We start from the raw sequence: 18,552 nt of genomic DNA, 5'->3' as shown, positions 1-18,552 counted from the left end.
ACTATTCCTCTTTTTTTTAAATGCACATAGTTAAGTTTACCTTGTCTTTCTAGGACTTTTTTGGTGTCCTCCGCGAACCAGGGTCTTGAAACCAAAACGGCACATGTAGGGGACTTTAAATAACCACCTACGAGGGGACTTTAACCCCAATAATGACTTTAACTACAAGGCAATTCAAAGTGCTTTACAAAAATGAAAGACATTAAGAAAATGGCATTAAAAAGCAAAGATAATAAAAGTTACAGTGCAGTTTAAGATATGAATATATCAATTAAAAGCAGCGGCAAAAAGAAAAGTCTTCAGCCTGGAAGTAGTAAGAGTTGCAGCGGACCGGCAGGTTTCTGGTAGTTTGTTCCAGATATTTGGAGCTTAATAACTGAACGCTGCTTTTCCATGTTTAGTTCTGACTCTGGGGACAGAAAGCTGACCAGTCCCTGAAGACCTGAGAGATCTGGATGGTTCATAATTTAGCAGTAGGTCAGAAATGTATTTTGGGCCTAAACCATTCAAAGCTTTATAAACCAGCAGCAGTATTTTGAAATCAATTATTTGACACACAGGAAGTCAGTGTAAAGACTTCAGAACAGGAGTGATGTGATCCACTTTCTTAGTGTTAGCGAGGACTCGAGCAGCGGCGTTCTGAATTAGCTGCAGCTTTCTAATAGACTTTTTAGTGAGACCTGTAAAGACACCATTACAGTAGTCGAGTCTACTGAAGATAAAAGCATGGACAAGTTTTTCCAAATCCTGCTGTGACATTAGTCTTTTTATCCTAGATATATTCTTTAGGTGATAGTAGGCTGATTTAGTCATTGTTTTAATGTGACTGTTGAAACTCAGGTCAGGGTCCATGACTGATTTCTGGCTTTATCTGTTGTTTTAAACATTGCAGACTGAAGCTCAGCGCTAACTTTTATACGTTCTGCCTTGGCTCCAAAAATCATTACCTCAGTTTTATCTTTGTTTAATTGGATAAAGTTCTGACACATCCAGTCATTGATTTGTTCAATGCACTTACTCAGTGTTTGAATTGGAGCATATCTCCTGGTGAAATGGTTACATAAATTTGGGTATCATCCACATAGCTATGGTAACTTATTTTGTTGTTTTTCATTATCTGAGCCAGTGGTAGCATGTAGATGTTAAAGAGAAGAGGCCCCAAGATGGAGCCTTGAGGAACCCCACATGTCATATTTGTCAACTCAGATGTGTATTTACCTATAGAAACAACGTTGTTTCTGTCCTTTAAGTAGGATTCAAACCAATTTAGAACTGTTGCCGAAAGTCCCACCCAGTTTTCTAGTCGGTCTAGTAATATGTTGTGGTCAACAGTGTCAAACGCAGCGCTGAGATCTAATAATACTAACACTGAAGTTCTGCCACTGTCTGTGTTTAACTGGATGTCATTGAAGACCTTTACAAGAGCAGTCTCAGCGCTGTGGTTTGGTCGAAAGCCTGACTGGAACACATCGAAACAGTTATTTAAATGCAAGAAATTACTCAACTGTTGAAAAACTACCTTTTCAATGATTTTTGAACATAAGTAAAAGTAAATTCTCATAAGTAAAAGTAAATTCTCATAAGTAAAAGTAAATTCTCCATGCATAGTACGTACCTAAGAAACTATATCCTATTTGACCAGATTCAGTTCACTATTTGAACAAAATATAATCAACAAATAAGTTATGATTTGGTCTAGGACTTTATTAGTTTCCAGGGTGAGGGACTAAAGTCCTAGCATTACATACAGATTTGATGCACATATTTCAAAAATAACGTATAGGCCTACATGAATCCATCAATAATAATGACGGTAATAATTCAACAATATAATATATATCCATCTAAAATGGGCTTCATAATGAGTACTTTTGTTACTATTTTTAATGATTACATCTTTAAACTTTTACTTAGGGTTAGGGTTAAGTACATTTGAGAATACAGGACATGTACTTGTACCTGTTAAATTACTATATTTCTGTCAAAAGGAAGAGATGGGGGCTCCCTCTGCTGGAGGAGCTTGTTATTGTTTGATCAACACAGATCAGATAAACTCAGTAATAGTTTACACATAACTAAAATCCATGCTGTGCAACAGTCCTGTAATAAATCCTACTTTCATGAAGGCTTGTTATTTCAAGTATTTGTTAAAATAGTTTCAGGGAGGGGCTGATTTGACTGTTCACATTTGACACTATATTTTGATGCTTTTTATTTATTTAAATATTTCATTAGGCCATACCAATGGGAATACACTTGTAAGGTTTACATTCTCATTGCATGTTCATTTATCTTCTACCTTTTTTAACACTTATCTTTTGTCTCACAAAGGCTTGCTGACTAGTACAGTACATCTAGCCGAGTTTAATTTATGCATCATATTACTTTCAATAGAATATGGAGAACCAGGGGTATTTTTTTTTGTTTTTTGTATGGAGCCATCAGCACTAAATATGTGAGAAAAGACGATGAGTAGCAAATTGAAGGTGTAACATGAAACACTTAATATTTGATTATATGTTAGTTAAAACGCTGATAAAATCATGTGGAAGCTAATATCTCTATATCTCTGGAGCTTTGTATTGTTAACTTAACTTTTTTCAGACAGAAATAACAACTTATTGAAAGGACAACCTTTTATATAATTGATACTTAGAGGTGGAAGAAGAACTCAGATCTTGTACTTGAGTAAAAATAGAAGTACCAGAGTGTAATACTTTGTTACAAGTAAAAGTCCTGCAATCAAAATATTACTCAAGTAGAAATACAAAAGTATTAGCATCAAGTACAATGAGTAAGAGTTCTAATTATGCAGATTGGCCCATTTCAGAATAATAAATATTATATTTTATATATGCTTGATTATAAATATTGATGCATTCACGTGTTATCACAGCTGGTAAAGGTGCAGCTAATTGTAATGACTTTGTATGCTGCAGGGTAGATTTTGAATTTACTCCAGATGTGACTAAAGTCTTTAGATGTTGATTATATTTCACATCATTAAACAAAATCTTTAAAAGTAACTCAAGTAAAAAATAAATGCAGTGCAGGGGTAGTAGTACAAACTAGTAGCAAAAAATGAAAATACTCAAGTAAAGTACAAGTCCTGTATTGAGTAAATCTACCTACTTTACATCACTGTGTTTAATACTAATACACTTGCAATCTTGGGCAAGGATGAACAAGCAGAAAGACATAAACCTAAAGCATGTATTTTATGACTCTTGAACTTATTACACTACCTGAAACCACATACCTGTAAGTCACGTGACCGTGTAGCGTTAACGCGGCTCCCTTACGCAGCATTTTCTTCTGTCATCTTGGCTCTGCAGCCTGGTTACTGTGGTCAGGGAACATTTCTTCTGTCATCACCGTGATCCAATCAAACAATGGGGAACAGAGACGACGAGTATGATTTCTTATTCAAAGGTAAGCGGAACAGAAACCGCTTATTGATCACCTGGTTTGATATTATTTAGCGAGAAAACGAGCCCAGCTGAGGTTAGCATGTGTGCTAGCTATGCTAACGTCAGTGGTCAGTTATAATATCAGCTGATGGTGGGGCAGCTAACTGAAGCTAGCCAAACTGTTTTCCGTTTCCCACTCGTCATGTCTTATTAACCTCTTACTTAATCATTTACTGTAACTAAGATGTGTTACCGCTTTTATTTGGGCCAATGATTGCTGACAGTAATGTCATTTGCTAAATGGATTTCACAGAAAATAGTGCGTATGGTGAATTAGCCCTGTAAGCTAGAAGCTAACAGTACTTCAAACGGGTGGAGCTAATACTTAGCGATATTTACATTCTACTTTATTGTCATATAGTGGTCCTCACATATATAACCACACTTGTAAAGCACAAATAGAGGCGTATTTTATTTAGACGGTGTAATGTAATCCGATAGGTTTAATGGAAGAGGAAACAAGAGTTCCCTTTGTGGTGGAAACCTGTCCCCTGAGGGAGGAAACTCACTCCGTATGAGAGCAAAGAAGAGGAAACTCTTATGGGCTTTGTCGTTTTGTTAACTGCTTCAGGTGTGTAGGTAATTTCCCAGCCACCTGTTTTACATCAGGATGTATTCTCATACCAAGCAGACATAGATCTTACCTGAGTGAGTCAGTTTGCTGATAACATGATGCTGACCTTGCTGGTATTTATTCTAATTAGTTGTAAACACTTGTGTTATGCATACATAAAACTACTGACCTTGACAAGAAGTGCTTAAGTATGGATGGGCAATAGCATATGCATTATTACTTTTTCTATATTTTTACCACTATTTTTATCAATATTATTGCATTTTTATTAGTTTTAGTTGTTACTTATTATACTAAATGTATTTTACAGTTTTAGGTATTTCTTTAGTTTTAATTGTTGTCTATATATGTCAGAACTATTTCCCCTTACAGTCAACAATAAGTATAAAAAAACATGAAAAAAAGACAGCACAGACACGGCCACACAAATAGGGCATGGCACACAGTCCTCTTAATAAATCTACTTTATGTCCCGCACCTTAGCTTCATACGTCCATTCTCAGTCTGCACAGATGGTACCTTTTTTATCCAAGTTAAATATTGGATATTGTAAGTACATATACCTACATATAATGAGGACAAACTTAAGAGTAGTAGTATATAATATACATGGATAGCCTGTCTTGAATGGCCCTGTACATTAAAACACTGCTGGATCTGGTGCAAAGCAAGTAAAGCCCATCCTACCAGATTGTGATAGAGTGGGTCAAAGAAGGACAAAAAGTGGAGCAGGCTAATCTGTAAATGGTATCACCAAAGTCTAACTGATGCAGGAATAGGCGTGTAACCAGACATTTTCTTTTAGATATTATTAAAGTACAGGAGAACAAAAGGCCAGGCCAGTGTGGCAGCTGGAAACGGATTTGATTTACTGATGACTCTTCATAAATACACAGGAACAGAGACCTTGAGGAAGTGTCGAGTCAGATTTCCCAAAGAGCTGTTTTTTTTGTGAGCCTCTTCCTGCGTGATTCCGAGCAGGGCAACGTCTGATAAGGTTTTCTCAGAACAAAAAGGAAACACTAACACGTCAGCACTTTTGCTTCGCCTGAAAACTATGGCAAGGATAGGAATGCCATTAAAATGAATATATCTATAAAAGAAAACCTATTGCTCTTGCTCTTCCCTGAAGGGCTGTCAATTGTTATTTTTCGTATTCTAGTTTTATTCTTGTTTAATGGCATTGCATTGCCTCCATATAAATGGCCCTGGCCGATAATGAACTGACTATAGTGAAACTTTCAATTAAAGTTACATATAGCAGTTGTTTGAAATGTTGCATTCTGAAAAACATCCATTTGGCTAAATGTGGCACATTTATGTCAGTTAATGTTCATTGTCTTTTATACATTTAGTTTAAAATAATAACCTTAGGGTCAGACTTGGGTTGAATAAAATGTCACGCCTTATCAAACAAACACCTGCTGGAATGCTTTTCAGTCTGAGAGACATTTTCCTTGTAGCATTACCAACCTAATGATTGATTTGTTTCTAGTCGTTCTAATCGGAGACTCTGGAGTGGGGAAGAGTAACCTGCTGTCCCGTTTCACAAGAAATGAGTTCAACCTGGAGAGCAAGAGCACCATTGGGGTGGAGTTTGCCACCCGCAGCATCCAGGTGGATGGCAAGACGATAAAGGCTCAGATCTGGGACACAGCTGGACAGGAACGCTACAGAGCTATCACATCAGCGTGAGTACTTTACTTTATTTAACTGCATTATATACCAGTTTTAAACGGTAATAAGCTGTTTGAGCCTATTAGGATGTTCAGTTTGATGCCCAAGAATTTCATGCACACATGTAGGTAACCTATTTTAAATCCAGCCATTTATTGTTAATGTAAAGGCATTATCATGTAGTTTATATATAGCATTTAACATATTGAAGATGTATTTGATCATCTACAAATACATTTTTAAATAAATAACTTTCATGAAGCACTTCATCACATTTTGACTGTTGATTAACAGACGATTTATACTCAGCAGATGTTAGGTAACATTGTGGTTATTCTTTATTCATCAATATATTTCTCTTTGCTCTGCCGTCACCAGATACTACCGGGGTGCAGTCGGAGCTCTCCTGGTTTACGACATCGCCAAGCACCTGACGTACGAGAACATTGAGCGCTGGCTGAAGGAGCTGAGGGACCACGCTGACAACAACATCGTCATCATGCAGGTTGGAAACAAGAGCGACCTCCGCCACCTCAGGGCCGTGCCCACTGATGAAGCTCTAGCCTTTGCAGGTAAACCACCAAGCGCTGTGGTAAATATATAATCTGTAAAATAGTTTCTGTAAAATGTTTAAAATGCATCTGTATTCTCTTCCCACTTTAGAAAAGAACAGTATCTCTTTCATTGAGACATCAGCGTTGGACTCCACTAATGTAGAAGAAGCCTTCAAGAACATTTTAACAGGTAGGAAAAACAAGACTCAGTGCTGTATCCCATGTGATTCACTATTACAAACTGTATTATGAGCTCTTTTGACATATTATTATACTATGACATCTATCAACTGTATTTTAACATGTTTTTATTACTTTTACTATAACAAACTATTCTGTAACAGTTTATAGGGCATACACTAAGACAGATACTTTACCTGTTTTTAATGACTCACACTACTTTTTTAACAACACATGATACAATTACCTAAATCTTTTATGATTTTCTTGACTTGCTTATGACATTTTTTACAACATTTGTTATGGCATCTATTATGACTTATTTTAAAACAATTTTTACATATTTTATTTTATTATTTTATTTTACAAGAGAAACTTTACTATTTTTGACATTTAAATGACGTATACCTATATGGCTTTTTTTGAAGACAAACTGTATGTCGGTAATGAAATTAATATTAGATTTTTTTTATGGCATTTACTGTATAGCTTATACAATTCAAGCCTTTTTACTGACATACTACAGGATGACTTTGAATTATTTTTGCGACATATTATAATACAGCTGCTTCTGCTTACCATTTCACATTTTCCCGTTTTGATATGTAGCTACATGGTTTTATATAGGGAGACTCCAGTGCAGCAGCTACATAAACGAAACATTCAACCATTCGTTCAAATCACTGTTTGTAATTTGCCCTCTGCAGAAATCTACCGCATCGTGTCACAGAAGCAGATAGCGGACAGATCTGCACACGACGAGTCACCGGGCAACAACGTCGTGGACATCAGCGTCCCCCCCACCACTGACGGGCAGAAGGGCAACAAACTGCAGTGCTGCCAGAGCCTGTGACACTAAAGCCCTGAAACTCTTCCTCCACATCACCTGTGCACTTTTTGTTCGCTCTGCTTACGGCCAACGCCCTCTTTACTCTGTCCGCTTCTTTCTACCTGTCATTCTGTTTTATATTCTACTTTTGAACTCACCTGTGCTCTTCTCTTTTGCCATGAATGAAAACTTCCAGAAGCCTTTATGTCCATGTGAAGGAGGCAGTCCTCTCTGCCCTGGTGAAGCCTGTGAAGTTGTTTGAACTGAACCTCTGACGGCATGGTTGTGAAATACATTTCAATGGTTACCACTAGATGGTGCTGTGTAAATAATCTACAGGCAGTTACTCCACCCTGGTGAGAGCAGTATTATGCAGCATGGCTCCTCTAACATCTGATAAGTTATCATGCCAAAAATATCCTCATTATGTATTTATTGAAGAATATTTGGCTTAAGTTGTCATTGTTTTACTTTACATTTAAGAACTGTATACATTTACAATAAAATACTTGATAAAAGTGAACCGTTGAGTGTCTTTGTTCTTAAGTTGTTTTTTTATAAGTTAGAATTTAAATGCTTTTACTCTTAGTCTGTACCCGATTATAGTTTTGAGGTGCATGCATTTTTAAGTTTACATTTTTACTTCACAATATTTCAGAGGGCATTGGTACTGTACACTCCATACATTTATGACAGCTTTAGTTTCTAGTTTTCAGAAAATATGTAAAAAATGTATAACATTAAGGTAAACAATTTTAACATAAATATTGAAAGAAAATGTAGCTGGCAATTCTTTGTTAACGCAGCTTTAAAGCAATAACCTTTTTCCTAATGACGTCATTATATCATGCTATCCTGCTACTTTTAATTAAGTAAATTATCAAAGTACTACTTTTACTTTATAAAGTAACTAGTAAGAGATCCAGAACGTTTCAGGAAAAAAGATTCTCTCTCTTTTGTAATATATAAAAACCTGTCTGAAAATGAGCTGATCAGATTTTGTGATGTCACAATGGTTTTTTGGGTTGTGCAACCATTAGCCAATAACCAACCAAGGCAACACCCCCCCCTGATCTGTTTGGTATTTTGAGCCAAACACTTCAGAGACATGTTTTGTATATATCTGAGACCTATAATAATAGGGGACCTTTAAATCGATTGCAAATCATTACATTCTGAATATCAGGGATCCCATGATCTAACGTATTATTTGAATCACCATTCACACCCACATTCAAACATTTATAGTGTTTTTCCTTCCTGGAGAGCGGAGACTGTTCAGCAGCATATGGAACATTTTGAACGAGTGTTTTTCTAACTAAGCTGCTTATATTTTCATCAGCGGTGTGGATGTGATGAGGAGATACTGCGAGTCTCCACAGGAAAAACACTTGACATCACAGCAGTTGTTTTTCCTCAGGATTAATGGGCACATACAGCGGTGGTCAAAAACAGAATTATAGTAATGACATCTCATCCTCTCTGGACTAAGAGGATGATCTGTCAACAGCCATATCATTGTTCTGTACTGTAATGTTGACGCCCGACAACATACATGTGTTTCCATTCACAGAAATCAGACCATGATCATCATTTAAAAAGCTTCCTACACGAGAAAATAAATCACCAGTTCACCCGTCATTTATCATCATGTTTTATTTGCTTTGCAAACAATTCTTGGCTGATTGCAGGTACCAGTATTTTGGTGAAGACATCTTACTTTTTTCCACAGCACACTATAAACATTGTATGATTTAAAAATGTGAATACTGAAGAATTGCAACATTAATTACAAATGATACATAACCACCGTCCAGAAAATACATGTAGAAAGACAAACATGTTAGACACGATAACACAACAGAAGTAACATTTACATGTTCCTTTTTGTAATAAACATCAAAAGAAAACACTTATTTAAAATCCCTTTTTGGATTGTTATTATGGTTTAAGTGTTAAATACAAAAAATCTTTGGAGATTTGAGGATCTGCAGGGTGTCAGAGAAGTGTTGCATACTTTGTAGGCAAACTTGCACAAAAACATCCCATAACTATCATAGCGCTCAGATGCATTGACCCGCAGATTCAGCTGTTTGTTGAATAACTGCACCTCAGATCTTTAAATTGCTTCACATCAGATCTTAACACTTGGAGTAATTCCTCTTCATGACAACAGTAAACACAGGAATGATCAGATGACTCATAAGCTTGTGACCCCCCCGGGGGCATCGCAGCACAGCAGGATGTAATCCTTTGTTCTGAGATCAGTTCAACACACAAACAAAGATGAACTGGGCCAATCCACCAGGAGCTGAAGTACCACAGTGTCATGTTGTTGTACACAAACGGACCGGGCGAGGACCCTTTACACCCACTGAGGACTTTAGTGACAAACAGATACATCGATGGTTGCTCAACACGACACTGGGATGTCAATTTCCCACTGAACACGCTGCTGGGATGCTTCCTGTTCTCATGAAATATGTTGTTATTAAGAGCCACTCGTCATGTAGTACAAGTTTACATGGTTTCTGCAGCATGAAAACTCACATGAAGAAATATGTAGTTTGTATTGATGCTTACTGACAGCTAGAATCTGCTGGAAGTAAGTACAAATATTGTTTGGTTAGGCCTGATTGTTAAAGTAAAAACATATGTATTTTACATTTTTAAAAAGTATGAATACCACAATTGTGCATAAAAAAAGAATTTCGGCCTCTGCACACCACTGCACTACAATGTGTTACGAAATGCATATTTACTCTCAATCTCTAAGGAGAAGCACATAGGACCAACAAATCATGACACATCTGTTAACTGCCATAAATACATATGATGATCAAAAGTAATTGATAATACAAATGTCATTCGGTTGAATAGAGAATGACAAACAAATCAAAGGCCAATAATTGTAATCTAGAGTTCAGTCGCAGCATGAATATTAATAAAGCAGTCAAGCTTTAGACTCTTTTTAGGCTTGCCTAAATGCTGTCAGTGCTGATGTCATTGCTTTATTGAATCCCACAGACTTACAAATATATAAAATAGTAAATACTGCAGAATAATACTGAACGATAGACTTCCAATCCTCCATCAAACTCCCCTCCCCCAAAAAGTGTTGCATTTCTGAAAGCAGTGTGTTTTGTTGGTTTTAACAATTACATATTCCTTCATACGACGAGGTTTGATCATTAATCTTATCTCCCTGTTAAGCAACACAAGTTTGAACTACTGTAACCATCTTTCCATAACCTGAAGTATGTGGGATGAAATATTTAAAAAACTGGATGATGTTAGGACCATGACATCTGGAAACCAGGCAGACACTGTGGTTTGTTTTGTCAATAGCTGATAGAAAGTCACTATAAGCGACCTGATTACAAACTGCACATAACTATATACACAAGAGAAAAAGACATGTTCACAAATCTCCAAACAACCAATACAGACCCACATGAGTCCGGTCAGTAACATGAAAACAAGATGAGGGCAAGTTTGCACCCCTAAAAATGTTTACATCCATCAAATGGATTTTAAAAAGCACATAAGCATGAGTTCCTCTAACGAAAAGTGAAAAAATCTTTAGTGGTGCTTGCATAATGTACCCACCACCAAAGTCATTGTGGGGGTTAATGTCAGACTAGCAGAAGCACTAAACACAAGCACTGAAAACATGTTGATGATGATGTTTGACTTCAGTGATAAGAGCATGCAGGGCCTTTCTGTTTTCCTGATTCTTGCTTTGATAACTAAAACTACACGCATACTGCAGTGTGTATTGTTTGAGAATATTTTAAACACAACAGAAAAGCTATAATTAGGTACTTAAACAGGCAGTTACAATTATAGTGCTCTGTGTCAGTCTCCAAACAACATTTGGAAATGTTCCTCTCAGAGCTATTTTGACAGAGATTTTAAATGGATCTACGTGCTAAGTGCTGATGGAACAATAACCTCTATGAGGACACTGTTGATCCTACCCCAGTAGGAGTAGTTCAATAAATGTTTTTGAAACACAAAGAAACATTAACAATACACTAATCTACAAAACAAAAGAAATCCCCCAACAAATGTGAACAGTGCTCGCATGCATAACTGTGTATGTTGGGCGAGGTCTCTTCATGTGCTGTGAAGACCTCGATGTCCACAGTGTTTTATTGCACAATCTCTGGCTTTACTAATGTTGTACTGTAACGCATTCTTAGTTCAGATGTAAAAAAATAAACTTAAGATAAAAATCAAATAGAAAAACGTTGATAGAAGTTAGATAGGTTTGTGCTATAATGCTTAAGTCACACAGCACACTGGCATCTGGATTGTGAATTAATTAATAAACTAAGAGTACAATGGGATCACACATTAGGTGGTTTGAATGAGGTCATCAATGGGTAACGTTGTGCAGAGAATGCAAGGCCTTTAAAGGTAAGGGCATGCCCAGGATTTACATCTAATCTCACTTAGTCATTGCATCACCACAATCATAGGGGCTGCTTTACTCCACAGTAATCTGTAGACGAAGGACGGGTTATTAAAAACCAGGCAGAAGAATAACTAAAACATCTCACAGTCCACTCAACAAGTTAGTTTGGTCATTTCTGTTTCTGCTGTCACTGTTATTCATGTAATCATCATGTTCCCATGTCTCTGTTAAAGTCTCTGCACTTCCCCATGTGCTGCTCCGTTCCTCAGAGCCTTTGCATAAGCCGGGTCCACACCCAGACTCCATTCAAATGTGTTCATTTCTGCACCCACAGGAGGACAGATGTCGTTTAAAAAAGGGATGTAAAATAAGTACTGATGGGGCATTTGTAAAAACCAACAAGAAAAGCACAAAAAGTGCTTCTTTAAAGGCTAACTGGCAGGCGACAATCAGCCCCTGCACATTAAAGACACCTTCATCACCAACCGTCTCCACTTGGTCTCATACTATACTGTCATTGGCAGACTTCTTCATCAGTTTGGTAGAGAGCAGGGAATGCTGGGAAGAGTTTGACCCCTTGGCCTCAGGAAGGAGAAGACGTACTTTCTGATTGGTTCTTCTCCACTCAGAGTACAGCTGACAGTGGTAGCGGAAAGACACCTATGAAGTCAGAAAAGACGGCAACAGAAGGTCAATTTACAGTTTGAGCTTGATATTAGCATTATTAATTGTAAGAATAGGTCCTTAATATTACATTTAAGATCTGATCTGTATGTGAATTAATTTCTTACCAGGGTCCACAGCACATATATGGTAAAGAGTGCGATGGTGAGGGCTATGAGGCCGACGGACTGCAGCCAGCTCCCCAGCTGGAGATGGTCCTGAGCGCCCCTCAGACACAGCCAGCCTGAAATGGCTGCTAGGGGCGTGATAAACAGGAAGCACACCATGTCACAGAACAGCGTCCTCTTCTCATTACGGGGGCCGGGGTCTCGCAGCCACTGTGGAATAGGAAGTGGAAAGAAAAATAGAGAAGAGGGAAACAATAGATAAGAGAGAAAGAGAGGGGAGGTGAGGGAGAGATGGATAGATGGGCGGAAGTCAATCATGAACGAAAAAATAACACTATAATAACACTTTTATAACACGCAAGCAAGCCAAAAGATGAGAAAAACAGCAACGTCTCCTTCACATCATTCACAAACAGCACGTAGAATAAAGAAAAGAAGAAAGATTGATGCAGACGAGGCAAAGAGCATTGACCTTTGTTACCTCTGTGAGAGGCCTGGGCCGGCGCTCGATGGTGAACTCTGTGTGGCAGAGCTCGCAGTAGCTGGTGTTGGACGATGAAAGCCACTTCTCCAGGCAGCTCTTGTGCACCGTGCCCAGAGTGCCTGTGCAGTCGCACGGAGACAGCAGAGTCTCACCGCACGCTCCTTCGTGGCAAATACGGCAGATGGGACCATCACTGAGACTAAAGACAATACATACAAAAATGAACTTTTAGCCAAATGCAGTGAGAATACTATAAGTGTCACACCAGGGACCTGAAACACAGGTATATCTATGATTCCAATCAGATGATTCCATTATTTTCAAGGTCTGTTAAATAGTCTTTTTTGTTTAGGAAGGTTCCTAACTGAGTGAAATGACCCACGATAAGAGCTGCATTTCAAAATGCTAAGGAAAGGTGCTTCAGTGTGTCCTTTCTTATCACCCTTAGCACAGGGTACACTGCACCATCCTTACTTTAAAGGGAACATAAAAAACACCATCCCACATTCCTTGTTTCTTCCATGATTGTCTTTTCCTAAGCCCTGAAGAACTCTCTCCATCACATACAGTATTTCCTTGACATCATGTGGTTTTCCAAGGAGAAGTGGTTGAGAAAAGACATAGGAATTAGTTTGAATATTCAACCACAGCCCTTGTACTGCGCATGCTGGCACACTTCAAGAGTTATAACACTAATGGAGCACTTAAAAAGAACAGAGCTAACTAATGGTGTTAGTAGCATCTGTTCTTTCCCTACAATGACGATGTCTGCTGTGGAGAAAGGCCTATAACATGAATAATGCAGCACAACATGAGTGTGTGTGAGTCTCACCTTTGTGCGCTCATGGGTTTGAGCACAGAGGACAGCAGCCGCCCATCCATGGCTGTGACCTGGGTGACGTAGAGCGCCTGGCACGCGTCTCCCCCTCCTTCATCCACGCTCTTACACAGGCCGGTGCTGCTCGAACAGTCACACAGAGAGCCAGGCAGGTGGCAACACCCGCCTGTCGTCATGGTTACAGCAGCCAGACACAGGCCGCAGAGTCTGAGGTGAGGGTGTCGAGGATCAGAGGAGAAGGCTGGTTTGGGGATCAGGAAGCACAAACTCTGCTCTCCACAGGCTGGGAAGGGTTCGTTTCTACACATTGAGAATAAGAGAGACAGATTGAGAAGAAGGTTTTAATTGAAATGGACTTGAGAAATGTCCTTTTATGCTATTTTAAACTTCAAGTTGTATGTTGTACTTATTTCTATACATTTATTTCAGACATTTAGTTACTACATCATAACTATGTAGTATTTTTAGCTCGGGGGAACCAGTCCACTATGACTTTTTGATAACATTTTTATTTAAAGTGGACCTATCATGCTATATTTGAATAATATAGTGTAGGACCATACCTATATAAGGCATATTTATACTTTTTTTTTTTCAAAATACCAAACAGTATAAACAAACAATATACTATGACTTTATTATAATTATTTGTATGATATTTTTACAACACTAGGACAGGATAAGACATTTAATATGTTGTACTTGTTTATGATTTTGATATATATTAGACATACTTTATTATGGTTTATATAAGGCCATTTCTATTACCTACTGTGCTGTGTCATTTCTTATTACATTAATATGGCATTTTTCCATGTACTTTAATAACTTCCTGCCATGTAAAGATAACTAAGGTCATCCAAGACGAAATTGTGTCATTTACAAGAAAGCTATCAGTTTTGGAGGTGGACCACTTCGCCCAAAGCAGCTGGTAATCTGTTATGAAGCAAGTGTGTTGGTCAGAGACAGTGAGTGTGATGTGCAGCTCACTGATAAACAGTTGCCTCCACTCAGATAACCCCTCACCAAAGATAAGAGCCAGACTGCTGCATTTCCTACAGTACATTCGTCCTGCTGATCATCATCCTGTACATTAACAGGCCAGAAATAAATGAATATTTCAGTGTGAAATGTTTCATGTTGAAGCAAAATTGTATATAGTTATAAGATATTACATTCAACAATTTATTCTAAAAAGCAAAACAAATTAATTGTCAAACCGAAAGGTATGTCTGATACGCATGTTGATTTTGCACTTTTGAGATGTTTCATTATATATGAGTTGAGCTCAACTACATATCATATTTTAACTTGAGCACACACACCCCCATCTTATATAAGACACAAGAAAGTGGACACATGTTGATCCTTCATATCAGACTATTTGGGTGATACTGGGTCACTGTTGTTCCTCGAAAGCTGTACACATATCTCTATTAAACCATAGCATTAAACCCAAACATACACCATACATATATAATCCTATGTACTCAGCACCGGTGTTGTGATGTTTTTAAACAAGAGGTTTAACACAGCAGATGGTGCAGATTCTTTTGGGGGGGATTTTGTCTTTATTCTATCTTCTTATAAATAAGAAATACAACAACTTGCACTCTACAATCATTTTAGCTTAACACTGATCTAATTAAATTCACAAAAAAACAACCTGCAATAAGTATTATATGTGTTTATGGGAAAACATCGATATAATGTCAGAATACTAGACTAATCTAGTCTTATCATTAATACTTCAAATGTTACAATCAACTAGAATAATCTTATTTCCCCTATGGTAGTGTGTGTGTGTGTGTGTGTGTGTGTGTGTGTGTGTGTGTGTTTTTTTTGTCAAATATTCAGGCCTTTAAACTGTATATGTTGCATTTGCTGTATGCAAATATATTATTTGGCTCACACTTGGATAGTTAAACCGAAAATGTAAACAGCCAGGAAACAGATGTTTGGTGAAACTAGAATGCCAATGTTCCTCTTTACAAAAGCAATGGCAGCAATTTCAGTATTACTGCTTTGCGTTATGATGTATGCATACTGATACTGCATGGGGGGAACGATTAAAGGAACAATCCGTGACCCAGAAAAACAGATAGGTGGCCCCCAAAAGTACGACAACAACATATATTTTAAGGTTTGGAAGTGATGTACTTTATGTAAAAACAGGGATAAAACAGACCAATGTATTTTCAATTAAGAAAAATAATTAATCATGTTAATTGGAAGCCAAACCCTTCAATTACACATTTGAAGTTGACTGTTACAAGACGTACATTTTAAATTACTCGTGGCCATTCATTAATAAAGTAGTGCAGAAACTATATTCTGCCATGATACAATGACTAGAGTTTAAGTAGTTTTCACTGTTTCACAACTAGCTATCACCCAGGCTCCCTCACACAATGTTAATTGTATGAAAAATAAGATCATGAAAATGAAAATGAAACTAGTCTAACCATAGAATAAAAAAGTAATAATAAGGGATAACCTTACACAAATAAAATCAAGTAATAAAATAGAAATGTAGTAAATGACTGGCTGTGTTATCAGAAAAAGAATCTGGTGCAAAAGGGCACCATTTGCACACAAATTAAATATATGTACCCCAAAAAACTAAATAAAACCCAAGGGTGAAAGATAACTATATGAATGTGTTTGTCTTTTAAAAACACTTTTCTGTTTTCCAATGTTTTTTCTATTTATACTTACACTGCACTGTAACTTTTGTTCTTGTATTTTATACCTGTATTATTATATATTAGTTTGTTTTATGTTTATTGTATTCTCTTTGCTGCTTTTAAAAGGGAATTTTATAATGTGTTTCTTTAATGCTTGTCATTTTTGTAAAGCACTTTGAAATGCCTACTGTTAAGTGGTGCTTTAACAATAAACCTGCCTTGCCTTGTGTTTGTGTAAATGTCTCAAAATATAAGAACAAATAACCATACATTTCCCTGTAAAAACACATTTTATTGTATACCCTGGTTAGCTTATATGCAATATAATAATTCTAAATATAGGTATGTAAAAAGGGGTAAACAGTTGTAAAACAGTGGTTTAAACGACATAATGCGATCAAGCAACCATTACCATTAACATCAAGTCAATACAATAATATATTTACGTGGCGGCATACATTAGCTGTGTATAAGTATTTTGCAGAGACATATTTAACACATAAGCACCAATTATCCAAGTTCTTGCAAAAAATCAATAACAATTTACCCTGCAAACCGTTAACCATTGGTGTCCGTTACAGCTGTGTTGTTAGCTAGCTGCCAGCTGTCAATAGCTACCTACTAGCCGTCAGTCTGGTATACAAATAAAAGCTTTAAATGTCTACTCACTCTGAGACTTCTTCTTAAAAATGTCTTCCTATGGCAGGTATTACCGCCATAATATCCTCGTGTTTCCTTCTTGTTTCATTATTTAGTTTTGAGTGTGAAATAACAGATGAGAACGCTAGCTAATGCTATATGCTATGCTATATTCAGCGTTGTGCTAGCTAGCAGCCGTCTTCAGCTGATAACAAACAGCAGGCCAGGCTTCCGCTTTCCCGGAGCTTTAAATATTCCCCAGAGGCTCATCATCAGCTGCCCGCCTGTGATGCGCTGCAGACGGCCAGACGAGAGCAAAACACAACCAGTTCAAGTGGTGTGAAAAACAACAGCTTGACAAAGGGAGGGGCGCTCACAGAAAACATCTCAAGCGTGCAGAAGAAATAAACAGAACTGACAGTACAAAGGAACATGACATATTCAATACATTGAATTGAGTATCAAAGGTATAAGCCAAACAAGAAATTCGTCAAATCAATCATTTTTTTATGAATATGCATCTTGTTTTAAAGCTAAGCAGGAAACATTAAACATATTGGGAGAGAATGGTGATTATTTGACACTCAACTGATTCATTTTACAAAACTGGAAGCCAAGAATATACTATTTTCATACGAAACATTTCAAATAAAAAAGCCAAATTCTCCATAGTTTAAACTTTTCAGGATTATATTAAGAAATTAATTTGAATCTATCCAATAAAATAGTTTTGCCACATAGGCCTACTTATTTTTTTGGAGAAAATGTTTTTTGTCATCATTTTATTTTAGGCTACTCTATTTGTCCAATTTAACAACTACCCCATGTCCTGCTACAGTACCATGTTTAATGAATGATCCTGTTGAGTCATGGCTTTTATTTTATGCTTATTTACATTGTAATGCCTACACGTTCTGTTTTGAAGTACTTAGTGTTGATTTTTAATAAGTGATTTTTTTAATAGCCTTTCTACTTATGAACCCTTTCAGAAAATGCTTTCCAAGTTAGGCTTAACAAGCAAAAATATATTTATCTATTTAGTTTTTACAGCATTCTAAAATACAATTTATTTTATATTAAGTAGTACTATATTGAAATTGTCAACTTGTTTGAATGAGGAAGAAGAACTCAAAACCCAACTATCCAACATTTTAGAGAGCCTACCTTGAGTGAAGAAAGGGCTTTGATTAGATGCTGTAAACCTACGATTTCATCTTGTGTATAAGAACGGTCGGATTAAAATGGAAGCTTGTTCTATGGACTTGATGCAGCTAGAGCCTGTATCCTCATTGTACAAACATTTCCTCCGTCAGGACAACCACCCTTCAGTTAACACCTACATTGCACAACAACAGGAGTGGACAAAGTATTACGTTACGAGTACAGAGTGAGTAATGTATCCAAACATA

At 37.1% G+C, this 18,552-nt stretch overlaps 2 protein-coding genes across 3 annotated transcripts; one reads left to right on the top strand and one right to left on the bottom strand.

The window, feature by feature from the left end:
- Window positions 1-3,289: 3,289 nt before the first annotated feature.
- On the top strand, window positions 3,290-7,807 carry LOC117495601 (ras-related protein Rab-11B-like). Its single transcript, XM_034146942.1, has 5 exons — window positions 3,290-3,432; window positions 5,540-5,735; window positions 6,100-6,293; window positions 6,385-6,465; window positions 7,163-7,807. The coding sequence occupies exons 1-5, from the start codon at window positions 3,393-3,395 to the stop codon at window positions 7,306-7,308; spliced, it is 657 nt and encodes a 218-aa protein (XP_034002833.1). The 5' UTR covers window positions 3,290-3,392; the 3' UTR covers window positions 7,309-7,807.
- A 1,115-nt stretch (window positions 7,808-8,922) lies between these two features.
- march2 (membrane-associated ring finger (C3HC4) 2) lies at window positions 8,923-17,547 on the bottom strand. 2 transcript variants are annotated; one of them, XM_034146289.1, is made up of 6 exons: window positions 17,174-17,547; window positions 14,844-14,903; window positions 13,812-14,117; window positions 12,977-13,178; window positions 12,496-12,705; window positions 8,923-12,364 (listed from the first exon to the last, which is right to left on the bottom strand). In XM_034146289.1, exons 3-6 carry the CDS (start codon window positions 13,991-13,993, stop codon window positions 12,206-12,208), a joined length of 753 nt encoding a protein of 250 aa, XP_034002180.1. In that variant the 5' UTR covers window positions 13,994-14,117; window positions 14,844-14,903; window positions 17,174-17,547; the 3' UTR covers window positions 8,923-12,205. The 2 variants fall into 2 exon arrangements, with proteins under 2 accessions (XP_034002180.1, XP_034002179.1); XM_034146288.1 differs by lacking the exon at window positions 14,844-14,903 and having other exon boundaries at window positions 17,174-17,543.
- Between the last annotated feature and the right edge of the window lie 1,005 nt (window positions 17,548-18,552).

This window comes from Trematomus bernacchii, unplaced genomic scaffold (genome assembly GCF_902827165.1).
Source record: "Trematomus bernacchii unplaced genomic scaffold, fTreBer1.1, whole genome shotgun sequence".
NCBI lineage: Eukaryota > Metazoa > Chordata > Actinopteri > Perciformes > Nototheniidae > Trematomus > Trematomus bernacchii.
Note: the sequence above shows the minus strand (reverse complement) of the source record. Positions and strands in the feature narration are given on the sequence as shown.